This window comes from Branchiostoma lanceolatum, chromosome 14 (assembly GCF_035083965.1).
Source record: "Branchiostoma lanceolatum isolate klBraLanc5 chromosome 14, klBraLanc5.hap2, whole genome shotgun sequence".
Taxonomy (NCBI): domain Eukaryota; kingdom Metazoa; phylum Chordata; class Leptocardii; order Amphioxiformes; family Branchiostomatidae; genus Branchiostoma; species Branchiostoma lanceolatum.
This window is the reverse complement of record NC_089735.1, coordinates 6,390,473-6,416,699: the sequence shown is the minus strand read 5'-3', so window position 1 is coordinate 6,416,699 and position 26,227 is coordinate 6,390,473. Positions and strand designations below refer to the sequence as shown.

General features: G+C 40.2%; 1 protein-coding gene across 12 annotated transcripts; it reads right to left on the bottom strand.

Annotated features, from left to right (window-relative positions):
• Positions 1-743: 743 nt before the first annotated feature.
• On the bottom strand, positions 744-26,197 carry LOC136448868 (palladin-like). 12 transcript variants are annotated; one of them, XM_066448547.1, is made up of 18 exons: positions 24,781-25,015; positions 15,223-15,386; positions 14,642-14,726; positions 14,117-14,261; positions 13,555-13,689; positions 12,942-12,981; positions 12,716-12,781; positions 12,263-12,356; positions 11,693-11,737; positions 8,649-8,858; positions 8,189-8,344; positions 6,885-6,958; positions 6,282-6,414; positions 5,753-5,960; positions 5,337-5,499; positions 4,365-4,498; positions 3,291-3,391; positions 1,807-1,974 (listed from the first exon to the last, which is right to left on the bottom strand). In XM_066448547.1, the coding sequence occupies exons 2-17, from the start codon at positions 15,300-15,302 to the stop codon at positions 3,330-3,332; spliced, it is 1,830 nt and encodes a 609-aa protein (XP_066304644.1). In that variant the 5' UTR covers positions 15,303-15,386; positions 24,781-25,015; the 3' UTR covers positions 1,807-1,974; positions 3,291-3,329. The 12 variants fall into 12 exon arrangements, with proteins under 12 accessions (XP_066304642.1, XP_066304635.1, XP_066304640.1 ...); XM_066448546.1 differs by having other exon boundaries at positions 3,287-3,391; positions 24,781-25,013; XM_066448545.1 differs by lacking the exons at positions 3,291-3,391; positions 15,223-15,386; positions 24,781-25,015 and adding exons at positions 15,931-15,960; positions 26,138-26,197 and having other exon boundaries at positions 744-1,974.
• Positions 26,198-26,227: the final 30 nt, after the last annotated feature.

Genomic DNA, 26,227 nt, shown 5'->3' with positions numbered 1-26,227 from the left:
GTGTATGAAATGTAAGAACAATGGTGTGTAGGAAATGCACTGTGTAAGAAAGTTTATGAAGTGTGAGATTTAGAACGTGTATGGGATATGCAGCGTAAGATACTAGTACATATGATGTGGTTGTGTGCTGTGTGAGATAATATGTTGGTGTGTATGAAGTGTGCAATAAAATGTTGGTGTGTATGAAATGTAAGAACAATGGTATGGTGTGAAGTGTGCTGTGTGAGATAGAATGTGTGTATTAAGTGTGCTATGTGAGACAGTTGGTGTGTTTGGAAGTGTTTTATGAAGTGTGATGTGTCAGTTGGCGTTTGTGTGGTGGAAGTGTTATGTGTAAGAACTAAGAAGGTAGGTGTGTATCAACTTGTGTAAAATAGAATGTGTGAAAGAATGTGTGTATGAAGTGTGCTATGTGAGATAGAATGTGTGTATGAAGTGTGCTATGTGAGATAGAATGTGTGTATGAAGTGTGCTATGTGAGATAGAATGTGTGTATGAAGTGTGCTATGTGAGATAGAATGTGTGTATGAAGTGTGATGTGTCAGTTGGTATGTGGTGTGGAAGTGTTATGTGTAAGAATGTATGTGTGTATTGACTTTTGTAAAATAGAATGTGAAATGTGCTGTGTGTTCGTAGAAAGTGCTTGTAACTTCCATACACACATTGACATATGAGCACACACATACTCACACAAACATACACATACAGTCATTCACAGATTGAAGAAAAGTAACTTCCAAGTATTAACAGTTTATAAATATTAACTAAAGTTTAATCAAAAGAAAATTGAATGACATCAAGTAACTTGCACATCTGGTATGCCAGGGTGCTCTCCAGCAGTAGCATGTATTATGGGGAAAAAAGCGATTGAGATGCCTATGCAAGATCATGCCTAGCTAAATTTCATTCCAAATGAAAGGACATGAAGCCATATTTTTGATACCTTTGCCTCGAAAACATTATCTCTCACTATAGGCACAATGCTGAAAAAATCTACAGCATGGGAAATCAGACCTAAATACATGGTAGTTTATTAAGATGACACATCATAGTTGACAAAGTGCTAGACACAACATACTGTATTTCTCCAGTAAAAATTGGCACACAGGTTCAGGCACGTTGCTTTCAAACTTCTCCACAATTTCCCCCATTGTGGAGAAGTTGTTTTTCTAACTGACAGTAATTGACAATCATTCTCTTTACAGCACACCTACAGGGAAAAAAGGTATGTGTTTGATATTCTTGGAAACCACTAGATTTAGCTCAACTATAAAATTGTAACATTACTTTATAAAGTTGCCACTAAGATGTCCATGCTTAGGTACCACTGAAAATGCCAACCTTTTAACCAGTCTGAGCTTACTACATTTTTCACTGTTCTGTCTGTATATGAAAATCACACAAAAACAAACCACAATATATCTTATAAGAGCACTTATCTTCTAGAGTAATCAGTTTAGAAAGGGATCATTTCCACAATGAGGAAAAGCTCTAGATCATGAACAACTTCTGATAACCTGTAACATTACATTTAATACAAAACTACAAATATCTATTGAATATTTAGTACCGTCTTATCACCTTGGTTTTGTTCTAATACAGTGTCTAGCATCTAGCATGAAAACTTTGCACGGATTCCACAGCTTTTGGACTCCTATCGCAAATTTACCAAAATGGTTCAAAATATCTCTTGCACATTACATAGGTTATAGAAATTAGACATTTGCCTTGTAAGATAGCAATGTTCATGACACCTAGCACTAGGAGGGTCTAACATTTAGTAAGGACAACACAGTTAGCCAGCAGTAGAGAGAAGAGACTGGACAGTCTGTTTTTACAGATCTTCTGCCTGCCCCGACTCGTTCATCATGGCAGTCTTGGTCTGGTGAGAGGCTCGCATGTCCACAGGCAGGTTGGCGTATCTCTTTGGAGTCTTGATCTTTGTTTGTTGTGGCTTCTGGGACTCCCAGGGGCCTAAAAAACAAAAGAAGAAAACAACCACAAATAACAACAGGTAAGGGATGAGTAGAGCTGAAGATGTTCTAAATTCTTGGATGATGGCCAAATGAGGTCTAGCTGGGGAAGACATAGTGATGCAAAAACAGGTGAGACTGTCCACGTACTAGCCTGTGTTTAAACAAGCTCTGGCTAGGGGGCGGTATCCGTCAGGCCGGCCGCTAGGAGCGCGATTTAGTCAGGCTAGTCCACTTACAATGTGCAGAATCATACCACACAACCAGTACATTGCCTCATGGAACAACACAACAATTCTTTGGTCCAACTTAGATTTATACATGTACATGTACCACAAATGCAGACTGCATGTTTTGCAATTTAGAAACGGCAATTGTAAGAACCAAAATTGGTCCAACCTTGTATGTGTATAGCATTTTCCTTGATGTATCAGCCTTACCTTGTTTGCCAAATTACATAATATGTATCAACCTAATCCTCCACATTTGTGGAAGTCCGAACCTATGGAACAGGAGCAGTATTGGTTCACAATGCAGAAGATACATAGGTGGATGATTCCAATGCTACAATTACACATTTGGCATCCGTGTCTATCTGGTTTACAGACAGGAACTAAATCATACTAACCTAGCAAAATATATAAATAAAACAATTTACATTTACATAATCAAGCAGATTGTGTATGGTGACCACTAAAGATAACTTTTAAAAGTACAAGTATACTAAAGTATACAAAATGCACACATGTATTTGACAAAAATCCTCTCTTATGCTTAAACCTTCTTTTTGCCTTCTATTTTTGAAAATCCATAAGACACTGCACAATTTATAAAAAGTGTGCAGATGATACAATCCTTCCAACATCTTTTTTGTGTAGGGTACTAAGGGAAAATACAGTTGGTGTGTTGTTAAAATGTTTTTTTCTGGAACAGCCTTATACATGCTGCATATGACTAGGGGAATTTTGTAAATTTGCGAGCGGCAAAATTTATTAGAGCACCATTGAGATGCATTGGCAAATGCAGGCTATGTCACACTGGTCAAAGTTAAAAGTGAAGGGATACATTAATTATCACTCAGTAACTAGCAGCATACAATGTAATTGTCCAAGATATTTGACTTTATGGGGTTATCTTAGGTTACTTACCAAGTCACAGTATACATTTGTAAAAAGGGATGGGAAGAGCAGCCTAAATGAGAACAGCTTGGGTGAGGGGTGCGTACATAATATGCCATAAGCAGGAGGCATACAGTGGGTGGCGTTGGCGATCAGCTGAGCGGATGCCTCAGAAGCTGAAATGTCTAAACTTACCCACGTAAGCTGACCGCAGTCTGTCTTCATTTTTCTGCTACCGCTAGAACATGTAGAACTGCTTTCCCGACTTTTGTTCGGATTTTTTCTGACTGACATGTGGTACTGGAAGTGACGTGGTACAAGTTTAGTCCAGTCTGACCAACGAGTTGACTTACAACACCTGTAAAACTGGTGGACCTGAAAGCTATACAAGCCAGTTGCAGAAGCTTTTCTGTTCTCCAAGATATTAATAAACTGTCAAACCAGTGCCTCAAATCCTAACCTATCACTTCATTCTAAAAGCCAAGCGTACAGCCATAAAGAATGTGCACCATACAGCAATATAAGGTAATGCAATAGAGCTTGATTACTAACTACTACAAAATATGGGATGTGGTGTGAGCTGCAATTATACAGCAGACTTGAACAGAATCCTGGGGCAAAAAATGTTATCTTTGATAAACATGTACATGTACTATACCACAGAGAGTTAAGATGATAAGTAAAATGAGATTCTCATTTGATATTAAGACGAGAGAACTGTTTAAAATTCTAGAGCAAACATGATGCATGTATCGCTTCCTACCAGATGTAATTCTACTGCACTATGCAATCTGTACACTATCTTCAGTACACCAGATTTCACTTGGACAGTATTTCTCAATTATGTATGCTGTGACTTGGTAAGTATTATGGGGTAACTAAAAATGTTTTACTTCTTCATGCCATTATTGTTAAGGTATCAAATTCGGTCTGTTTTTGCTCTGCTTGTTTGCAAATTTTTTCCTTATGCCTAGCAAAAAAAGGTAACTATGTAATACGTATACTATTTATTAATTTCATCTTCATCTTAATTGCTTGGCTTTAAATCTCTAATTACTGAAAACAATATCGCACTCCTTTAGGGGAAGATTGTCCAGTACTAAAATGCTATATCTTTTAATGGTTTCAATAATTGTGCAAGCATTGTTTGATCCTTGTGTATTCCTTCATCTACTGAGGCTATAAAAACTCTATACTAAGACTGTAATGATGAAGCTGGAGCAGGTAGCCATGGCTTTAGGATGAGTACCATGCTGCACATTGAACTACTTACTCTGCACAACTATTTTGCCTGTACACATGATGCTGCCAGCCTGGTTGTGGGCAGAGCAGGTGTACCAGGTAGCGTCAGCCTTGCTGGCGTGGTCAACCTCCAGGAAGAACGTCCCCTGGCCGTCTGTGCCAAGCCTGCAGGATAGGAATAGGTAAAAATGGGCATATTGACCACAGTATGTATCACTAACCTGTGATACACAATCTCTTGCTGTCAGGGAAGGGCTTCTAGAAGCATGATTTAGTCAGGCCACATGTGTCACAGGCTCAACTTCTTACCAACCATCTTGCCATCGATAGATTTTGTAGTGATACCTTATGTCTACCTATGACACTTTTTCTAGGCCTATTTTGTCTCAGCAATGATTACCGTCTTTTTTTGCTAGTGCTGTGCAAAGTTGCCAACATGCAAGAGTCCAAGTAAATCTTATAATCAGTCATATCCTTTATTCTTTATTCGAAATTGCAACAATACAATACACAGCGGAACGCCAGGCAGACAAGCTGATATTGCTGACCACTAACATTACAATTACACTGAATACGACAACGAGACACTTAGGCAATACATAGCAGAATACAAGTATAGAGAAGTTCAACGCAATTTAAAGGTGTCTCAGTCACATCAAAAGAACTTTTCACCAAGCATCACACAAAATTGTGTCTAGAAGCTGTGGGACTAGGTTCCCCTAAGTTAAGCATTGACTACAGCTAGAAAAGAGTTGCATTATCCTTTTGGATGAGGATGTAAAGCTGGCGGTCCTGTGTATGAAGGCGCTTATGGTGTCAAACCTCTGCACGTAAAATCACCCATTGTTTGGCTGAATACAGTAGCTGTGGCAAAGGGGCACTGCATCATAAAAAAGCGTCATGCTTCGTCCTCAGTCTGAAGTCCCTGGTTACCGCTTAACTTACATCTCACCAAAGATGTCCTATTGAAAGCTAGCCAAGCAAAATGGAAAATTTTAGTAACCTGTAGCCACTCTTTTCCGTCAGGCCGATACCATCCTTCTTCCAGATGGCGTAGGGAACAGGGTCCCCAGCTGCAGTACAGAAAATCCTCACATGCTCACCCTCCTTCACAGTCGTGTTCTTCAACTTCTGCACCCACGTAGGAGCAACAGACTGGGCCTCCACTGGGAGAAAATTCATATAAAAACACCAGAGTAAGTATTTGCTAGCAAATGCGGACGGGCTCACATTTTTATGTCAGTAAAAAATTGTGAGAAGCTGACATAATTTGTAGGCTTTCACTTTGTGTCTGTTGTGACAGAAGCGAAATTCACCACGAGTGGGACGGAAAAGACCTGAAGCTAGAGACAGCGCTGCCTTGTGTAGTAGTAGTCAACTGCGTTATGTAGCCCTGCTTAATACAGTATGTCTGCCTACCCAAGATATTCAAGGTGACGGTGAACTCAGCCTGGCCTGCCTTGTTGGTAGACACACAGGTGTAGTCGCCTGCATCGCTGGCCTTGCATTGGGAGATCAGCAGGGAGTGCACGCCATTCTCACGCACGATCATCCTGTGGTTGCTGTCCTGTCTGAGCGGGCTGCCTTCACGATACCACACCAGGTCAGGGGAAGGCAGGCCTGTCACCTGCAACAAAAACAGTTCAGTGAAAATTGACAAGCTTCTGCCACGCAGTGTTACACCAAAGGGTGGTTATTCCAGCTATATAGACACAGAAATCAACATCTGTGGTCAAATGCCTTGGTCAGTTCACTTGTGGACCATAAGATTGAAGGTTTAAAACTGAGCCTAGCTGTTGGTATTCAAGCATCAATTTGCATCCTACAGGTAGGGTTTGCAGTTAGTTGCAGTCCTTCGGAGGAATTTTCAGATTGCTCCTGTTTGAGGAGAACAGCACCTTCAGGATAATGATATCAAACACTTATCAATAAGAAAATAGTCATTTACCTTACAGTCCAAGCGAACGAGCCCTCCCTCCTTGGCATTGGTCTCTTCTGGGACCTGTACAAAGTTTGGCCTGTAGTTTTTCTCTGCCACACCCCTCAAATCCTCACGGTCACGAGCCTGGGTTCGTGCAGCCCTGTCAGTAGGTGAAAAGAAATTCAAGTTTGCATTTCTGTGGCTCAAACACCACACAAATACACATGCAGCCTTGTAAAAAGTTGCATAGTCCTTTCAGATAGGGACGTAAAGCCAGCGGCCCATGTGGCAGCATATGGCGAAAAACCTCTGCATGTAGAAGAACCCAAGACACTTATCGAGATGGTAGGGGTGACTAGGTGTGCTTGGCTGAATACCCAAGCAGTAGCAAAGGTACATTGTACTACTAGCTAACAAAAAAAGCGCCATGCTTCGTCCTCAGTTTGAGGCCAACCGCTTTACCCAGTTTACCTTTTAGTCCTGCAACTTCTTTTTTTCATTTTTATAAAACCTGGGAAGCTGGTGTGTTGTGGCTAAGGACCGTTATACTGGCTAACTGAGATAGATACAGAAACCCGAGCATTACCCCTTCCATAAGATATCTAGAGGTAGTGAGATCCCTCTGCTTACCTCGCCACTGGTGTACTTTGCTTGACATACGCAGCCTTCTTCTCCTGCACCTTCAGCGTCCCTGTAGCACTTGCCTAAACCCAAACACAAACTTCATTAGTTACCGCATGGGCACCACCAAAGTAGGCGGTTTGGACCGTCACTGTTGTAATGTACTACTACTTGCCTGAACTCGTGTTCTCTTGTTAATCAACAACCCAAACCTCAATTAAATTTTCCACCTTAGCTTCTTTGTCTTGACAATATTATTTGCATATAGACATACACGTAGTTCAGAAAAAATGTAACATTACAAGTCCTGTACATGTACTTGCAGCAGCCATAGACGTACTACACAAATTACTGAGACATGAAACCCAGCTTAGTGATATTGGGAGGTTACCAGGAGAGTAAAGAAGAAGTAGTTTGATGAAAGAACCTAGTTACTGAGTTACATCAGGTAATTTCCCCTGTATACCAAGACAGCAATATGACACAACTTATGAGCAGGGGCTAAGAGTTCATTTGGCTATTACACTCAGAGGTAAAATCAGTCTAGAACTTAATTACACTGTGCCAATATCTAAGAACAAAAATATAAAAAGCTACATTAAATTTTTTCCTCCTTTTAAATGTGAAAAGAAATGACTGTGTGGATTCAACACCAGTACTTTATAATAATACCACAAGATGTTATACTGAGATTTTCCACCTCTTCAGATAGAGTTGAGTGCAAGAGCTTACCATCCAGTCGTATCAGGGCAAAACAGATGAATTTTAAGTTTAGACATTTTTAGAAGCTGCATAATCTGAGCAAAAACTTGAGACAGTAAACTGGACTAGTATGAAGTATGCAGTTACATGTGACACAAACTAACGTCAGACAGTGAACTAGGTGAGTATCAGAAGTACACGAACATGTACAAGATGAGAAAGAAGTGAAGCAAATGTTCTGATTTAAGTATGTTGTTCAAGATGAAGAGACAATGGACTACAGGACAGAAAGATGACAACAAAGCAAGCTAGGTCACAGGAAGCAGCCACTTCCTAAACGATAACATTTAGATGAAAGGAGACAGAATCATAGCTAAAGCCATGACGACGGATGAGAAAGATTGAAAGAGTGCTGCTAGTGAATCAAATAGGCAGCACAAACAAGATACGTGAAAGACTGTGCAAGCTGAACAACCTGACTATGAAACTGTGAAATGACAGGAAGACAGAAGAATGATACAGTCAAAGGCGAAGAAGAACTAATGCCAGTAACATTAGATTTATTACAGTTATTTCAACATGTCAGGAACTGTGCGGACCACACCCCTCACCTTTCCTGCAGGGCTGACTGCCATGACAGTGTACTGTCCCTCCTCATGCAGGGTGGCACCAGGGATGTGTAAGTAACAAGTGCCATCAGGGGCACTCTGCATCAAGTACTTTTGTGAGTCAGGAGGGACCTCCTGCCCATCCTTAAACCAGTATATCTGGAAGGAAGGCATCACACAACAAACTTCCATGTCAGCTAAAAGGTGTTCTGACATCTCACAACTTTGAGTTTACTTTAAGGACTGTCCCTATGTCCTCTTGCTATCACTTTTGTTAAGTTAAGGACTTTTTCATAAAACTCTAGGATGCATTTTCTTAAAATGCTTTTGAATTATTCTAAATTATTTCTTTTTTTTAAACTTGCTTTTATAGCCATGCTTTTATCCTCTACTTTTAAAAAATCCTTTTTTGAGCTTATGCAGCACGTTAAAGGGGGCATGACAGGATGAGAGGCTGTCATACCTTGGGAGTTGGTAGTCCCACCACACGGCAACTGAAGCTGGCCGTTCCTCCCTCCAACACCTTGTAGTTCTGAACCCTCTTGCCAAACATGGGGGCACGCCACTGGGCCTGTGGCACATTCTCAAACATGCCATCTGCCTCTACACTTTTCTCCAGACGATGCTCTATTTCCCTCATCAGACGTTCTTCAAAACCAGACACTCTGAACTCCTACATGGTTCAAGACAGGTCATCATTGACACAAGCTTTACCAGCTATAGCATGAGAGGTATTAGACTATACCAGAAGACTAGCTGATAGACAGACAAGCACAACCAAAGCTTTGAGGATTAAATTGATAAACAGTATTATGGAAAGGAATTTTGTGTATGGAACAGCAAACGTTAAATCTTGATACCTCCAAACAAAAATGAGTATTTCAGAAATTAGTCCTTGCTGTTATAAAAGCTTGGGTAATAGGATGTTGTATTTCACAAATCTCAAGAGCACTATATTCTGACCAGGAACGGCAATGCAAAACTCAAGTAACAAAAAAATCCTTTCTACTATGGCAAAAACAAAGACAACTGACTGAATTGTACGTTACCTATATTGGCAACCCTGGTGGATAGTTCTAGTAAAAGAGATAAATGTCGTCTAGGAGGTGACACTACAAAGACCACAACACACCACTTGAATTCCAATCAGTATTCACATTGATCTAACTCCACTGATGTAAAGAACCTGCCAAAACCTGACTGGATGGATTTTTATACATGATTGTACACCATCTCCTGTCGACTGAGCCTGAGAAATCAAAACTTAGTTCACAACTACTCCAACTTGGAGACTGTCGTTCATGGCGCATACATGTAGTTAGACTACCAAGGAAAAAACAGGACTGACTTGGCTTGCCAGGTTCAAAATATCCAATGATCCTGCCAAGAGTCCTACAAATTGGTAAAACTGAACAGTTCCTAGACATCACGATCTTGGAACATTAGCGCCCTTATTGTGTTCTTTAGATAGACGTACAGTATGATAGATTATTCATTCCTGGAAAAGGATCTGTGGCAGCAAACATGATTATCTGTCATCTTGACAACAGAGAACCTGTAGTTTCCTTTGTTTGCAGGTGATTCTAGTAAAACAAAGATATCTAGGACTTTTACTAGCCTCATTTGCAGACTTATGGGAGCGCCAGAATTTACTTTTGGGAGTAGCGCTGGAGCACAATTGTCAACTTTGGTCAGGTTCTCTAATGTCGGGGGAGATAGTGTCCGAGTGCCTAGCATTAGAGAACCTGGCCCATTGTGAATCAGCACTCCTCCAAGAATAAACATCGGTGCTCCTAGAAGTCTGTGAAGGGGGCTAGACTTTGACAAAGGCTTGCTGTTAGAGGGCAGTTGTACAGTCACTGTACACATTGATGTGCTTACCATTTTGTCAGCAGTGGTGTCGAAGCCAAGCAAAGCTGATCATGCCATGCACTATCATATTCCACAAATGTGTGAAGATATACAGGCCCATGCTAGTTAGTCGTGCCTCCTGCTCCAATGCCAGGCATGCATGGTATGACACATGTGATCTTCACTTCATGGCAGCAAGCTCACAATCACATTCTCTCACATTCCTGAAAACACAATGGACAACAGATAAGCACAATTATCCAGTCAGCAGTCAGATAACTGTGGTAATGACAAACACCTGCGTGGCATGTTGGTAGTGCTTAGGTGCACTAAGATATTCTAGATCTACTGTATACTCCTGAAAAATGATAGATCAAACAGAGTGGGCATGGGATATGCTCCCCCCTACCAAAAAAAGCACAGATGGGCAATCATTTGCATCTATCAAATCATTATAACTTCACTTAATTGTGAAGATTACGTAAAAACGTGTCAAAATCTGACACTTTTGAATTATACAGCTTGTGCAATGACTAAGTGAGTAGAGTGTTTGCCTTGCATTTGGCAGGTTGTGAGTTCGGTCCCCGGTCAAATCATGCCTAGCACTTAAAAATGGTTTCTCTGCATTGCATTCAGCATGTAGGAAAGAGTAAGGTAGTTGAACATACACCACTACCAGTGGACTAGCCCACAAAGATGTTTGGCCCAAGAGCAGAGATAGGTGGTGCCCCATGGACCATCTGGTGTGGGAAGTTTAATAAAAAAAGTTCTAATGTCCTTTACACTACTGTGAGAATGACACTAGTTCTACAGTACATGCGAATGAGACTGCCTGGAACCAGGGCCATCACATGTCAGGAATAAAACCAGTGAATCCTTCATTTGCTGATTTATGTATTGATGGTTGATTAATGTATAGTAGAAGTACCACACCAGTATGATGAGAAAGCTCAATGTCTCACATGCATGAATTCCTGGACTATTTTTCTAACTACAATGTAGTATACATGTGTAAAGTACATGTAACTACAAGCAAGCTGGATAACCTGCTTGGTGGGGACTTGGAAACCCCTCAGAAGTAGCAATCTTGTCCATTCTTCCTGTTCTTACGAGAAATTTAAAATCAACTTGAGAAATCTTAGATTTCCCAAGTTGCACTGGACAAAGGACAGCAACAGAAAGGCTAAATACATATACTAGCATTGCAAGTCAGACGGCTTTTCAAATACTACAGGTATTAATACTACAGGTATAACCTAGTATATACAATACAAAACTGTAACTTTTAAAAACTTTTGTCTTGCTGCTGATTTTGAATGGCATAGAAAGACAAGAGAACGCAGACAAACACTCTACAATGACTATCAAACATACATACAAAATGATTTTGTCTTAAAAACCACAATGTCATTCATGCATAGTTACACAGCTAATTAACACACAATATTTCTCTATGTCGATATTGCTGGAAAAAAAGGAATATCTTGCAATTGTCTGTGCATAATGTTTTACAAGACTTCACTAAGATGTACTATCACTATTCAGAATAACATTTTCATCACAGTGCAACATCTATTTATTGTGAACTTACAATTCTTAATGGCAGTGCCTACAAAGTACAGATTTTTCCAGGGTAGATACATGTATGTGACTAACCTCTTGCTGCACAGGGGGAGGGTTCCTCAAACGGTCATGGTACTCCTATAAACAAAGACATAAGGCAAAGGTTCAATAGTGTTATATCTACATCTGCAATGTGTAGCCAGTATATCTGCCCTTCTGCAAAACACACCGGCTTCACAGCAAAGTGGCAGCAGCTGGTTATGTTAAATCTAACAACCTGTCACACCTTACCTTGGCACATTTAACTTTCTATCTATGTTGATGAAGGTTAGACATCCAGGAAATAAGATACACCAAATGATAGTTACTCAAGCCAACTGGATGAAATTTTATCCAAACTTTATCTAGTTGCTTGAGTACCTGTCATTTGACGCAACTTTCTATCTGTCATTGTCCAGCTTATCAATCTAGCACAAAGATCATATATTAACTTAAATACTTGATGCAAGGTGTCTTAAGCTTTCTTTCACACTTAAATGAAAGTCAATAACAAAACAATTGTAACATGATAGTGCTTGTTCAAAGAGCACTATGATATGTGGCAGCTACCCCTTACACCTGTACATGTACTGCAGGCCTTACAACAGCCTAGTGAGAACCTACATCTGTCACTCGAGTCTGCTGCATCCTCACGGCTGCATCAGGACCCTTCCTCTCCTCCTCTGGGGGCGGGGGAGGCAGGTCGTCAAGCAGGCCACTGGAGACAAGTTAGTCAAACAATCGTCATGGACCAATATTGTGGACACCTTTTATCGTCTCATTTATTCAAAATGTCCTTCGTCTTAAAAACGCAAGGACAGAGGGGGGTGGGGGAGGCAGGAACGAAAATTGATGCACATGATGTCATCCACGTAATCAAATGAACATGGACTTATTTCCTGTAAATGTGATTGTGAAGTTCAGGTAGGGTAGACATGAATATCTAAGGATAGACATGAAGTAGGATTTGCAACATTATTCATGGCTCGTACTGACCAATGGAGGCCATAAACATGATCATTGTAAATGTAAGATGTACATATTGTGTAATGTTACATGTAAGTTAGTGTGGCTGACCTGGTTGGCTGGACATTGGCAGGGGGAGGTGGCAGTGGTGTGTCTGGCAGTACAGCAGGTCCGTTACTACCACAAGACAAACACAACAGTTTCAAAAAGGGAAATATTTAATAGCAATTGAAAGGTGTGGAATATGTCTGAAACAAAGTCAAATGTAAATGCTTCCATGTGAGTTTTCCAAGTTTAAAATTATTTTTTCCTTTAAAAGAACTGTAGCCTGGCCTACCTGGCTGGTGGGGGTGGGATGTAGCCTGGATCATCTTTGCCTGCAAAAAAAGTTTTCAAATATCTTCAGTATTTTTCAAAGCTTACCACTTCAAGCTGCACAAAGTACAACCAGATGTTTTTATTGAATGGACACCCATTAAATCTTTTCCCTGCTGCCTAATACCATAATCAATAGTAATTTTGTGACAATAGGCTACCTCTTCTAGCTTCCTTTGCAAACTTCCAATTATGCCAGAGGTTTTTTTGGGGGGAGAGCTGATTCACGATTTTCAACATGGGTCAGGTTCTCCGATGCAAGTTGAGACAGTTTCCGTGCGCCTGACCCATTTTGAATCACTGCTCCCCAAAAAATATACACTGGCGCTCCTAGAAGTCTGCAAAGGAGGCTCGCCTAGCCTCAGCAAGAAGATTAAAGGAGACAATTGTTCAGCGTATAAATCATTGTAACTATTATTATGAACGAAATAGGTTGGTTATGAAGGTGTCTGTAAAAAAAATGCTCATTAGCCATGCATAGCTACTAATCCAAACACAAGTCTACTGAAATAGGCCTACCTACTTTCTACTGCGTGATTCTGCCCATGAATGTATTGAGTGAATTATAATCATACCATGAAGTTCTTTCTGACCTTTCACGGTAACATTAGCCTGGCAGGACTGGCTACCGTAGAAGTTGGCTGCGGTTGCTGTGTAGTTACCAGAGTCTTCAGGGTATGCCTCAGCAATGACCAGCGTACACACTTCACCTGTACCATGATTTATACAAAAAACACAGTATAAGTTTGGTATCTGATAAATGGGTGAATGTGCAAGTTAACTAACATTTGTGGGTATCCCTTCGTCTACATTGTTTATCCTCGTTACACAGCAGGGAAACTGATCGGCTGACGAGTCTCTAAATGAGTAAAATGACATTTTCAGCAGTAATACAGCTGGTGTTCTCTCAATTATCGCCCTATTTCTTACATATAGGCTGATGTCCACAGGTTCCTGAGCCCCGTCCAATGTGATGGGATAGATTTTTAGGTGTAAAATTTGCTCTTACTAGTCTCTGGTGATCTCTACATTTGGCAAACTTCTGACGATCGAAAATTTTGTGTTGGAAATTACAGTTAAAACTTGTCTCAGATCGAAAAATCTGAACTGAACAAGACAGTAATGTCAGGCCCATACCTGTCTGGTCCGCAGTGAAAGCAGGGTTGTTCTGGATGGGGGCCCCCTCTCTGAACCACTGGACCTGGGGGAGGGGGGTGCCCTTCACATTCACCTCTAGCACCAACGGGTGGCCCTCCATTCCTGAGATCTCCGACTCCAGGATCTGTAACAGAGATTGCAAATCATTACAATACTAGTAAACCATCAAACTACTGTCAATGCAGAAATGTTCGCGGTGGTTTTATGTTCCCAGTTTTCACAGTAAGCTCTTCGTCGCGAACTTGCCGCGAAATGTTTTTGACCTCCCACCCCCTTGTCTACTATTTCTCAAACGCAAACTTAAAACCAACGCGAATACTCCATTTTCTCCCTACCACGAAATGAAAACCAGGTGAACTTAAATGCACTTACAGTAAACCAGACCAACTAACTTTGCTTTGTCACATGGATTTTGTGGTGAATGGTTGGTTTGCCAGAGCACTTCTTTGCACAAACTCAACAAATGACAATTCAAACATAGTCGTAGACGTAAATGATACTGACCTTACTGAAGGTGGGGGGAGTAAACTTCCCTGGTTTGGTCTTCCTCGGTTGTTCAGCCATTTCTCCACTAGGTGCGTCCGTTGCCCTGCTCACAGAAATACAAGATTGAATTGAAACTAGAATTGGCAGAGGAAAGAGCTGCTACATGTACATTTGTATGTTTGGACAGAAAACAGTCACAAAAGCCATCCATGGTGTAACAGGTAGTTCATTATGTGTTGTATGTGTTCATTTGCCTCTTAATTGAGTTGTGCTGTTGTCTAGGAAATTCTTGTTGTCATTTGTACAGATGTCACCAGCCACCACTGGACAGAGCAGCTGCTGCCGTTGTCATAATCAAGGGTCAGTCGTCCTCAAATATTTCGCATCAAGTCTACTGAAGTCGAAGACAAACACAATGAAGTACCACACACATACACACATGATGGCTTTATGAAGAACAGTGGAATCCAAAACAATACGGACAAATGTAGAATGGATACAGTGATTGGAAAGCAAAGCTAGAGGTTTGGAGCTCCATCCTTGGCCAAGCATTATTCAATGGCGCAAGCCGGTGTTAATGCTTGGTGAAGTCACCCTACCTGCTCCAATAGCCCGTTAAATCAGCCACGCCACGCTCGGGTGTGGTGTCCACATCTATTTCTGTGTCTGATGAAGTCATGACAGTGGGATGATTATGGCCAATGTCAACAGCAATTTACCACACTTCCAAGTCACCCTATGCAGCTACAGGGACTGTTGCCTTCTGAAAGTCAGATGATGTATTCAAAATTTACTACTTTTAAAGGGAACAGTCCAAAAATGTGGTTAGTATTTGGGCCATCTCCTACTGGCTTCTTGGTTAGCATTGTGGATGAAGGGCAAAAAAAAAGAAAAGGGGAAAATAATCCTACAGATGCTGGAGACTGTGTCAACCAATGACATCTTTGTCCAGATGAAGAATTCTAGCTTGAAAGTGTTAGATTTGATGCACGGTTTCCCATCAATAGAGTTTCAGAAGGCACTGGCGACCAACCCGTGGATTTTGATGCAGGAGCACCACACCGGAGCGATGAGCACAGTCATGCTTTCTCCACGACATCATCATCAAGGCATGAGTAATCTCCAAGCAGATGTTGGAAAAGAAAAGCGTTACATATTTTGGCTGCCGCATTTTTCCGACACACAGAACCATGGGACAGCCAAAGATGTTTTGATTTTCCTTCAGACCATCTGCTTTGAGATTAGGCATGAGTACAGTTAGCAATTGTTACATCAAGGACCATGTAAGATGTGCGGCTGTTACTTACGTTTGCTCAGACATGCTTAGAGCCTTAGACCTGCATCAAGCAAAAGCAACAACAAAACAGGAAGTTAATGTGACGGTGGAAAAGTTAGTAAGTTTGACATGGTTGTACATGGAAGCATTTCTACATGTAAGCGACAGTTACCTGTTGGCACCATCTCCAAAGAAGGTTTAATACAAGATAGATTATATCATATCATATACATTAACAGCCTTACTCTCCAAGCAGAGGTTGGATGAGAAGATTGTGACTTCCAAATTGCACGGTTTTCTGACAGCCTTCGGATGGAATAGCTGTTAGAAAATGGGGCAAATCAGAAGAACTAGTCCCATCCAACCTCTACTAGGAGAGTGGCAATCCTATCATTAATGATAAATGTATACACAGTGAGAAATGCATTATACAATATGATCATTATAAATCATTCAACAGAAGTAGCCAGAGAAATATGGTTTGACAGTTAACCATATGTTATATCAATGATGAACTTCAGTCTTTTTAATAGGAAAAGAAAAACAACAGCTGAGACAGAGTTGGAGATGACAAACCTCAGCTGAAAAATTGTCCCCCTCTCCTATTCCTAATAACAAAGAATCAATTAAAAGATGTCCTAAAATTGCATCATTTGTTCCTTAGTCCTTGAAAGCTTATCCTCTAAGAGTATGGTCGGTCTAAACAGACTATCATTACAATAGCTAGCATTTCAGAACAGCATGAGCACTGACTTTGAGTACTCAAAGGGACAAGCTGGGAGACTCAGAATCAGAGTATCAACTCCTACAACAGGAAAATTGAAAATATAGACCACATGTACATCCAATACATACTGACATTCAGTAGGAATGTACTGGTGGAGATTGTTGAATGTATACTGAAAATCAGATGGCAGCTACTACAAATACAACAGTGACATATGAATTTCCCCCATTACGTTACCATTTACAAATGTTATATCAATATCTCATGTCTAGTACGTTCCCCAACAGAGTATGACCAAGGAAAAGACACGGGACAACACAATATACCTGAGGTTGTTAAGAGCTACAGCTTTTGAATGATGAGCCCTTCACTAAAGCCCTTCACTCTCTGCCAAGGAATTGCGGCTCCGTGGCATTCACTGGTCCCCTGACATCTGAAAACTACACAAATCTTAATAAACCTAAATATAAGCAGGGAAGCTAGTAGGTGGGAGGCTAGGATTTCACTCTGTCCCTCTGTCAGTCTTTATATAGAAACAACAGTTCAAAATAGTCCCTGATGACCATACCACCTGAGTATGACATCGGCAAATGTGGGACATAATTTCAAGTCATGTGAAAAACAGACTTGAAGATATATCTTCAACTATTGCTTGTCTACAAAATTCAAGCTAAAAGATCAGAATTATCATCGGAAACATGATGTCCTGTCACTCACATTGGTCAGTGTCAAGAATACCAAAGGAATAGCTGGATCGGTATCCATGGTATGTGACCATTAGGGAGGGGCTATGATCCAGGCAAGGCAACCATAACTGGGGCCAGCATGCTGATCAGCCATATCAAGCAGTAAAGTCTGGATTTTTAAACATTCGTGTGGGACAGAGAATGGTTTGTAGGACAACTCAACTTAAATCCATGTCCGGAATGGATGAATCATGTCGGGCTGTCCAAAGCTGTCACAAAACTATGTTTTGAAGACCACAGCGATGCTTTAATGGGAGAACTTAAACAGGACACAGGCTGCATGCTGCAGTACATGCACAGATCTAGATATACGGTGTGCACGATTCTGTGTTAATGTGTTTCCCTGTGATCACTGTATGCGGCCTTTGTACATGTATAACAGTCATGAACAGGATAGAATGAGGTCATACAAACAAGAGCATTACTCGGTCACCTTATAGTGCCATCTGAGCTGTCCAACATGCTCTTTACAGCAATGCCTTCATAATTATATGAAAATACTTCAATCCAAGAATTTTTAGCATGGACTGAATGTAGCCACGAAGTACAGTACTTCATGATCATTATCATCTTTACCGTCTACCCTGTCAAATAAAAACAAATGCAAGATATGTATAGATTCAAAAGACATTAAAAGTTTAGAGTTTCTTACAAACAATGTAGTTATAGACCAGTTTTAGGAACAGCTGCTCCATTAATAAATCATATCATTGAGGACACCATCCTGTATAAACATTCATTAACATACCTCCTACTTTTCATAATCACTGAAAAAGATACTTCAAATAGCTTAATAATATTGTGAGACTGCTTTTGTGCAAACATTGTTTTTCTACGGGCAGTTCATAAAGTCAACTAGCTGACTGCAAGTGCTGTTTTAATCATCCAGCTACTACTGAAATACAAGTGCAACATCCCTAGCTAAGCATATCAGAAAGCTCATATGTATGTGAATTAAAGAGAAAAAGATAATCAATTTATAAGAGATAAAATTTCTTCTGATGCTAAAAGAATTCAGACTTAGCAAAATCATCCATCACTTCTATAGTCTTTTTCATACAGCATGGAAGTAAGCAATCATAGCCTAAAGAGGGCTGTAGAAATAAGTGGCCACTGAAAAATTGGTCTAGCTCTAAATTCTGTTACTGTAAGTAGCATGTGACTGTTTGAGATTCTGTTGTTTTCCTCGAGAGTACTATCAGTGGCAGTGTCAGATTAATTTCAGAAAAAAGGGGCTAGCCGATGATAACTGGGAGTACTGTAAAGATAATTTACATACAGGTCCAAAATACCAATGTACCTGTTCTGTACACTCAAACTTCTGTAGCTACAGTATGGGATTAAAATATTTGCGGTGGCTTTAAGTTCGCGATGAAACTGTCGCCACGAAAACCGCGAAAATAAAACCACTACGAACATTTCTGCATTTACAGTATCAGTTACTAACCCTATAGTTGCCCAGGTTGAGGAAATAATAAATATTAATGATCATCCATCAGTGATGAATCACAACACTGGAGATGATGACAATGGTGGACTATGTTAGATTTGTCATCACCATCATTTATCATAAAGGTATTACACTATTTTCTCAATAATGAAGCTTTATTGATGGAACAATAAGTACAGCAACTTTTGTACTGTCAACTACAAACTACAAAAGAGATGCAAATATCAAGCATGATTCATACAATGTGCATATCCACCATGTTGACACCTAGCAAAGTTTTCTACAAAGAAAAAGATCACAATCTGTTTAGAACTAACTTTACAGTCATCCTGTTAACAAATCAACAACTAATAGCTGCTGCACTTTCATAGGAGACCAAAAATGGTAATATTAACTTTGCTGTGGCTTAAGTCTACCTGATAAAAAAGATTATGTTCTGAAAGAATGATATAAAATGTTGCCGTCCTCCTGTACTTCCAAAGAAAGTTGCTAGGGGTTTAAAAATCTCTAAAATTAGTAATTTAGTTCAAGACAAGATAAAATCCATCTATAGTATATATATAGAGAGTTCTGCTGTTAAAATTTAAGGGACAAGCAGACCATGAGAATACAACTTCCTCGGCATATGATAAGATTTGAGAGTAATTTCAGTTGCAAGAAAAATGGAATTCAAGCCATCTGGATGATATCCTTGAGTCTTGACGTACTTCGGGAATGATGTACTTGGAACAGCCTAAGGTCAACTTGTAGTTAAGGATTATCAGAGAAGCAGGTTTCTGACAAGGCTACTTGGCATTTGATACTGTCAGAGTATTGAAATAGCAGTTGACACAATCATCACTCATCAGTGACCTTTTATGATATTTCTAACATGATCATGGCCTTATTCTAATAATACTAGATGAACATAACTACCAAGCAGTCCTCAAGCGGATGTTGTTACTTGGAAACCAAGAATGTGCTGATAAAAAAAATCTTAGCCAGAATGAAGGAAGCATTCAGTCCTTCAGGCAACAGAGGATCAGGTTATACAATATTATAAGGCATCTGTCTCTGGTTGGTAAGGGTATTCCAGGTGGTTTCAAACTAACAAGGAAGCAAAGAAAATTCACACAATCATCAACAATAGCTCAACACTCACAGAACTAAGAAAGGAAAATATGTCAAAACTGAAAGTTCTCGCTGCAGCACCGTACTGAACCTCAAGGAGCCCGGAATTGAATCATTTCTCGTCACACCTTACCAACACACCAAATATAAAACCATTAAATCAAATGCTGCCTAAAATTCTTGTCCTTAAATTAGTTAAAAAGTGAAAGAACTTGGTACCGAAAGACTGTATTGTGCCTGCCTCATTACGACATTAGTTAACAGCGTGGCTAAGTAATTATCCAGATAAGGACAAGCCCTACCCATACCTAATACCAGTTTATTTGGTCACATTGCTACAAGATGGAAAATTTCACAGCTTCATATCACAGGAAAAGAATGCTCTGACACTACTATTTCCAAAACATGGTAAACTTAATAACTTACCTGACTTACATACACAGCAGGATGTTGATTACACCTTTTCTCTAAACCTCTCTGAAGCAAACAAGACAAAGATTTTTGAAAGCTGTACCGGTAGTCCTAGATCTGCCATCCCAAGCAAGGATATGGAATGGAATGTACTATATACAGATTCTCCCACCTTGCCTACACTAAGAGTCGTTTACTAGCATACTAGTATGTACAATCCCTCCGGCTTGTTACAGTCGTAATTGAAAACTTGTGTGTACGTGCTGTATTTGATTAGACAAATATAGTGTTTTCCCATGTTGGAATATTAGTACAGTACTTTGAGGTATTTTCACTGAACTGATATCCATATAGGAAGATGGGAAGACCAGATCTTCAACACGCTCCAGGGGCTGGGAGTCACCAGAAACAACTGGAGGGTCTATGCCGAGAGCAGACCAGCCTGGCTAGCCCTTTGCATGTCTGCAGCCGCCATGCATCAGACACTGATGCCTGCGAATGATTGATTGATTGATATTCAAGATTTCTACTACTCAGCCGGTATGATAACCAGCTCCAACAAATATTGGAATTTAGACTGAAATATTCTTGTTGATTCAACATGAATGAGAAGGCCCAACCGCAGGCAGAAAATCTAAAACCATTCGGCTAAAACTAAGCCAATGCCTTTTACTAAACAATGGAAAAAGAGCACGATCAAATATTTCCTATTCAAAGTTATTACTGTGCTTAAAAAACTTCTTGCACAACTTTAGTGTTTTGGCAATTCAAGAAAAGGAAACTTACTGATCAAATTGTACCAGTTGCTACACTGTCAAACCTCAAAGGCAACATGACAAGTCTATATGTGCTTGTAAATCAGCTACCTTGGACATGTGGGATGTGTATTGCGCAATGAATGCTGGGATACTACCATTTCCTCCACTGGGACCATGCGTAATGCTTCAAATTCATCTATATAAGATAAACAAGAGATTCTATATTAATTAGCTCAGTAGAACTTGTACAATGTCAAATCTTGTTTTATTTTGCAAAGACACCCTCTGCTTATTACATTTCAGGTAGCCATCATCTTCATGCAAGCATGCATGCAAATTTTACCTTCATCTGTATACTTAAACCATATCTTGACTGCAGGTGATGACAACAGTGTCATGAATATTTTGGGAGCTCATCAGCATAGTCTATGGTTACCTCACATTTAATCATTAGCCGAATATCCTTTTGTCATCCGTACCTGTCAGGTATATAAGTTTGGAATTTTATCCGTGATTTGCAAGAGCTCAGAGTATGGTTAGCACCGTAAGACTTTCAGTTTCTGGTAAGACTTTCAGCCATTTCTAGTCCTATCAGCTCCAGGACATCAGACAACATCAGTTTATATTGGAAAAGCATCTGGCTTAAACTTTAGAGTAAGATCCAAACACTCCATCTTTAAAGGATCTTGGTAAGTGCACCTTAAACCTGTGAAGTCTTTTTAAGAAGTGGCTAGACGCTTTCCAACAAATTCCTCTGTAAAAGAAGACTGCGAATGTTAGCTTATAAGGAAAGAGCCTGCTGTGATTCGCATTACCCACCATTAAGAATGAAAAGACCAGGTTACCAGTTGTGAACCGCAAGTGTGTGGACATTCCCAGCTGCTGGTTGCCAAATATACCAGCTCCCCAGCCCACCCACACCCGTATCACTCACACATAGCAGGTCGCAAGGACATGGCAGGGGGAAATTATGAATAACAACAGACTTATACAACAGTGCCCGGAAAACTGTACTTCTCCCAGCCGGATTCTTAATCTCTGACCTTGGTATCTTTTAATGAATAAACTTCTTGGCAATTGCAAAGTTCATTTCTTTGTTTGTACTGCATACATACCCAATAAACTGCCTCGCATGGCATAACACACCAGGTTTGTATTAAAGAGTATAAGCTGCATATCTGGACAGATTTACTAGTATTTGATCCACTCACACGTACCTGGAATGGACCCCTATTCTTCTCATTAAGTGTGCTGGGTTCTTTAACGTGCTGGAGGTGTGGCCCTCCTCAAACACTCGACCTCCATTTAATTTGTCCTACCTGAATACTAGTTTGTAGAGCTAGGGGCCCTGTCCCAAGCGCACCACATCGGGACCTGTCAGGGATTCAAACTCAGTACCTCAAGTCAACGACAACCCTTATCACGATTTGTCAAGGCCACCGTGCCACTACCATTCGCTCAGATGATGAACCATAAAGCATCATGATAACATTCTGACTTGTGGGTCAAGGTGCTAACAAGTTTAGATGTTCCTATAACCTGCATTGTCATTTAACATTGAAAAGAGCCTTGAAAAATAACCTTTACAAGGAAACATCAGGAAAAATTACAAAATGATAATAGATCTAATAATGGAAATATTGTAGTTCTGTGTTTTGTTGGAAAACCCAAACAGTCCAACACTATCATGTCACCAAAATGATTATCATAAAAGATTCCAGAAGCACTCTAGATTGTCGGCAGTCTATTAGACCGATCCTGGCTGTCAATCAAAATTAGCTTTTAGCCAATAAGGCAGCGGTTTCCTGTGACTACAGCTCGGGGCATGTCTGCCATTTTGCTGGTCAATTTTTTGCATCACTTCATTTTCAACTGAGGCATTTGAAGGGTAGGCAGGGCTATGCGATTGGACTAGTCTATTGTCTGAAAACTTTACTCCTTTATTTGTCTTGAAAAGTGAAAGGAAAACAGTTCTTCATCTTCAATGGCAGGCAAATCAACAACCAGTTCCATCCTGTCAGCAGGAATGTGGCTATGGGCATATTTGTCACAAGCGATTGAAGCTGCTGATTGGCTTGATAAGGGACGGCCTCCATAGTCTATCTGATGTTCATTACCTTTGTCAAGAAGGCTATGTTTTTGGTGCCGTATGAGTGGATGGATCCTTATGATATTTGGTATGTGGATAGGGGTAGGAGTCAATTTCGATAAAGGGGAGTTTTCCAGTACTTCCGGTTTTGATATCTCATTGAACATGTGCAAAAATATGTACGAGACATTACAATGCCACTAAACAGACCTTCTATCATCTTAATCCTTACAAACAGTTTTTAAATATATCTCCTGGGCATAAGACAGCAAAGAGCTGATAATTAGTCAATGTCAGATTTTTTTTACAATTATACTTATTCCATATCCATACTACATGTTGTTGCAAAACACTTTGTCATTGGAGTGGTGAGAACAACATTCAGTATCAAAACAGGTTTCAATTGAGATATTTCATAGGAATACACTATTACTAGTCAAAGCCAAGAACACCATTGAAAAACCAGAAACTAGTAAAAGTAGAATAATTCATTGTCAGAAAGCCTAATCTACTCTCCAGTCAATCCAAATATTCTTCAATTAAAAAAAGGACAGAAACATGCATGATTATAGACGACAGTTGCTAAAACTGTCCACGAAAACATTTTTTTTCTTAATCAATGAGAAACCTATGCTAACAACTTAAGTCTCACCAAGAGAACTGAGGCCAACAGCTTTGCACAGAGGACTGGAGATTTTTCAGTTTACTGCCGTTTTCATTGGACAGTATACTGACATGCACTTGTCACCTTAGACTGGGATGAATTCAACAACTATGAGGTCAGAAATGTCTCCATCAATTCATATCATTATCAGCATATATCATAAGAAGGCTGCATCAGTCAGTCTGCACCTATAGTGGGTTTACTACAATAGAATCCTATATCTCTTGACCAGGATTCTGACATTATGCATTGGTTCTTCACTTAGACAGAAAACACAAAGCATTGGAATAATAATCAAAGCATGCTCAAACTGTGGAACTGTATGCAAACTTCTAAGACATTTAAGAGTACATCTTCCAATGTTTGGCATGATAAGGAAACCTGATGAAGTACAGACAATGGAGATACATGCATCACTCAATTTGTATCACACCATTCAGTTTACTGTTATACAATGTAGCACTAGCAGATATTGGGCACTCAATTTGTATCACACCATTCAGTTACTGTTACACAATGTAGTGCCAGTAGACATTGGATACCGGCCAAGACTGCACTTAGTGCTCATTCCTGACTATACGTCATCCCTTTGATTTCAATGGTGGTATTAGATCATGAAGTTCCACACCTACTAGTGATCATTAACCACGACAGATGATGATTTACATAGGCAAACTAAACTGTTAATGGAGCGGTCTGACAACAGCCTGTGTTACACTGTACATGTACGTGATGTGGTCCCATGTAACATTTGGCAGCTAGGCCAGGCTCCGGATGCCAAGCACTCATGGCGACGACGAATGTGACACACAGACCCACAGTTCAGCGGACGGTAACGGTTCAAGTCTGTCGAACTTCAACTCTACACAAACATGTTGCACAGAAGAGAACCCCTCAGGAAAGAAGAGAAAATATTTGACACAAACCGTTATGTATGGAGGTGCGCAGGCCTTGAATGTACTAACAGGGGAATACTCAGCTCCCTCCTGGTATTCCAGCAGTCTGATCACCAGCTTGCTAATACGGCAAATGGGACACCAGGCTATTTCAGTACCCAGGCTATTTTTAGTGCAGATCCTTCCATAGCTTCTATGGAGGCTGCAGGCAGCATGGTACTCTAGATGAGTCACCCAGAGATGATCTTTTTTCCACACAGCTTCACCATGAGATGAACGCTATCTATTACAAAATTATGGCACGGCTGAGCAATATCAACTGCACAGTGTCGGGAAATTCTGCATGTGTATTGGAAGCCAAAGAGAGGCATTACTTAAGTGGCTGATACTTCTAGGGTTGAATACACTAGATTCAACCAATTGATCCTTATAGATTATCAATACACTTTTTAATAAAGGATCAATCAATCAATCAATCAATCAATTCATCAAACAAGGGACAATGTTCCATAAACTTTGTTTGCTTTATGTCATATGCTTGAAATATGTATATGTATAAATCATGCGTTGCAATGCCTACAGGGCTAGTATAAATTTTCCCCAGATACTGTATTAAGTAGCAGCCTAAGTACCATGATCCATAGTTAGTTTACCAGGACTCCCATACTCTACGATGGCTGTGTAACAGTGGGGCCTCTAACAACCAAGTAGTTTTAGCGTAAAGTTGTGATACGCTTTGCTTAGATGTTGATATTGATATATACCTGTATACCTGTATCTTATCACATGTATACCACCGCACTTATCGAAATGAGTAGGGGTCCATCACGATGTGAGTGAATCTACTGTCCTATGACCGCACATGGGTTCGCTCTTAGTATTATAGCCTCTGCTCCAGCTAGTTGGTCAACCTTGGCATGTACATGCTGAACCAATAAATAAATAAATGTATACTGTACCCGTCCAATAAGATAATTATTGGTCCGTCCCTAGTGGATCAGCCTACCCCCTCTTCATTATTGTACAGTCCCTACACTCCCAAACAATATGGTAATTGACACAAGATGTGAAACTTATGACTCTCAAATCTTGCTCAAATCATGAAACAGGAAAACACAGATCTTCCTTATTCTACATGTTACAGTACACTATAGTCAGACGTACATCTGCATTTGGCAGAATATGTAGAATTCGCAACTGTAAAGTGAAGTTTACCAACAAAATCTGGGCGACAGTTCTGGTGGAAGAAGACACACACATGTGACACAAGCGCCAAAACACAAATCACCAAAAAGGTGCCACATGGCTCTGCTATCTGCGATGTGACAAATGTGGACAACAACGACAGGACAACAACGAAGACGACAACAGTGCAGATCAAGTTTACCGTATTCATTACAAAAAGTCTGGACTTGACCGCTAGAAGACGGCAGCTTGCATGCCTCAGCAGAATGGGCGAGCTCGTACCCAGGTAAGC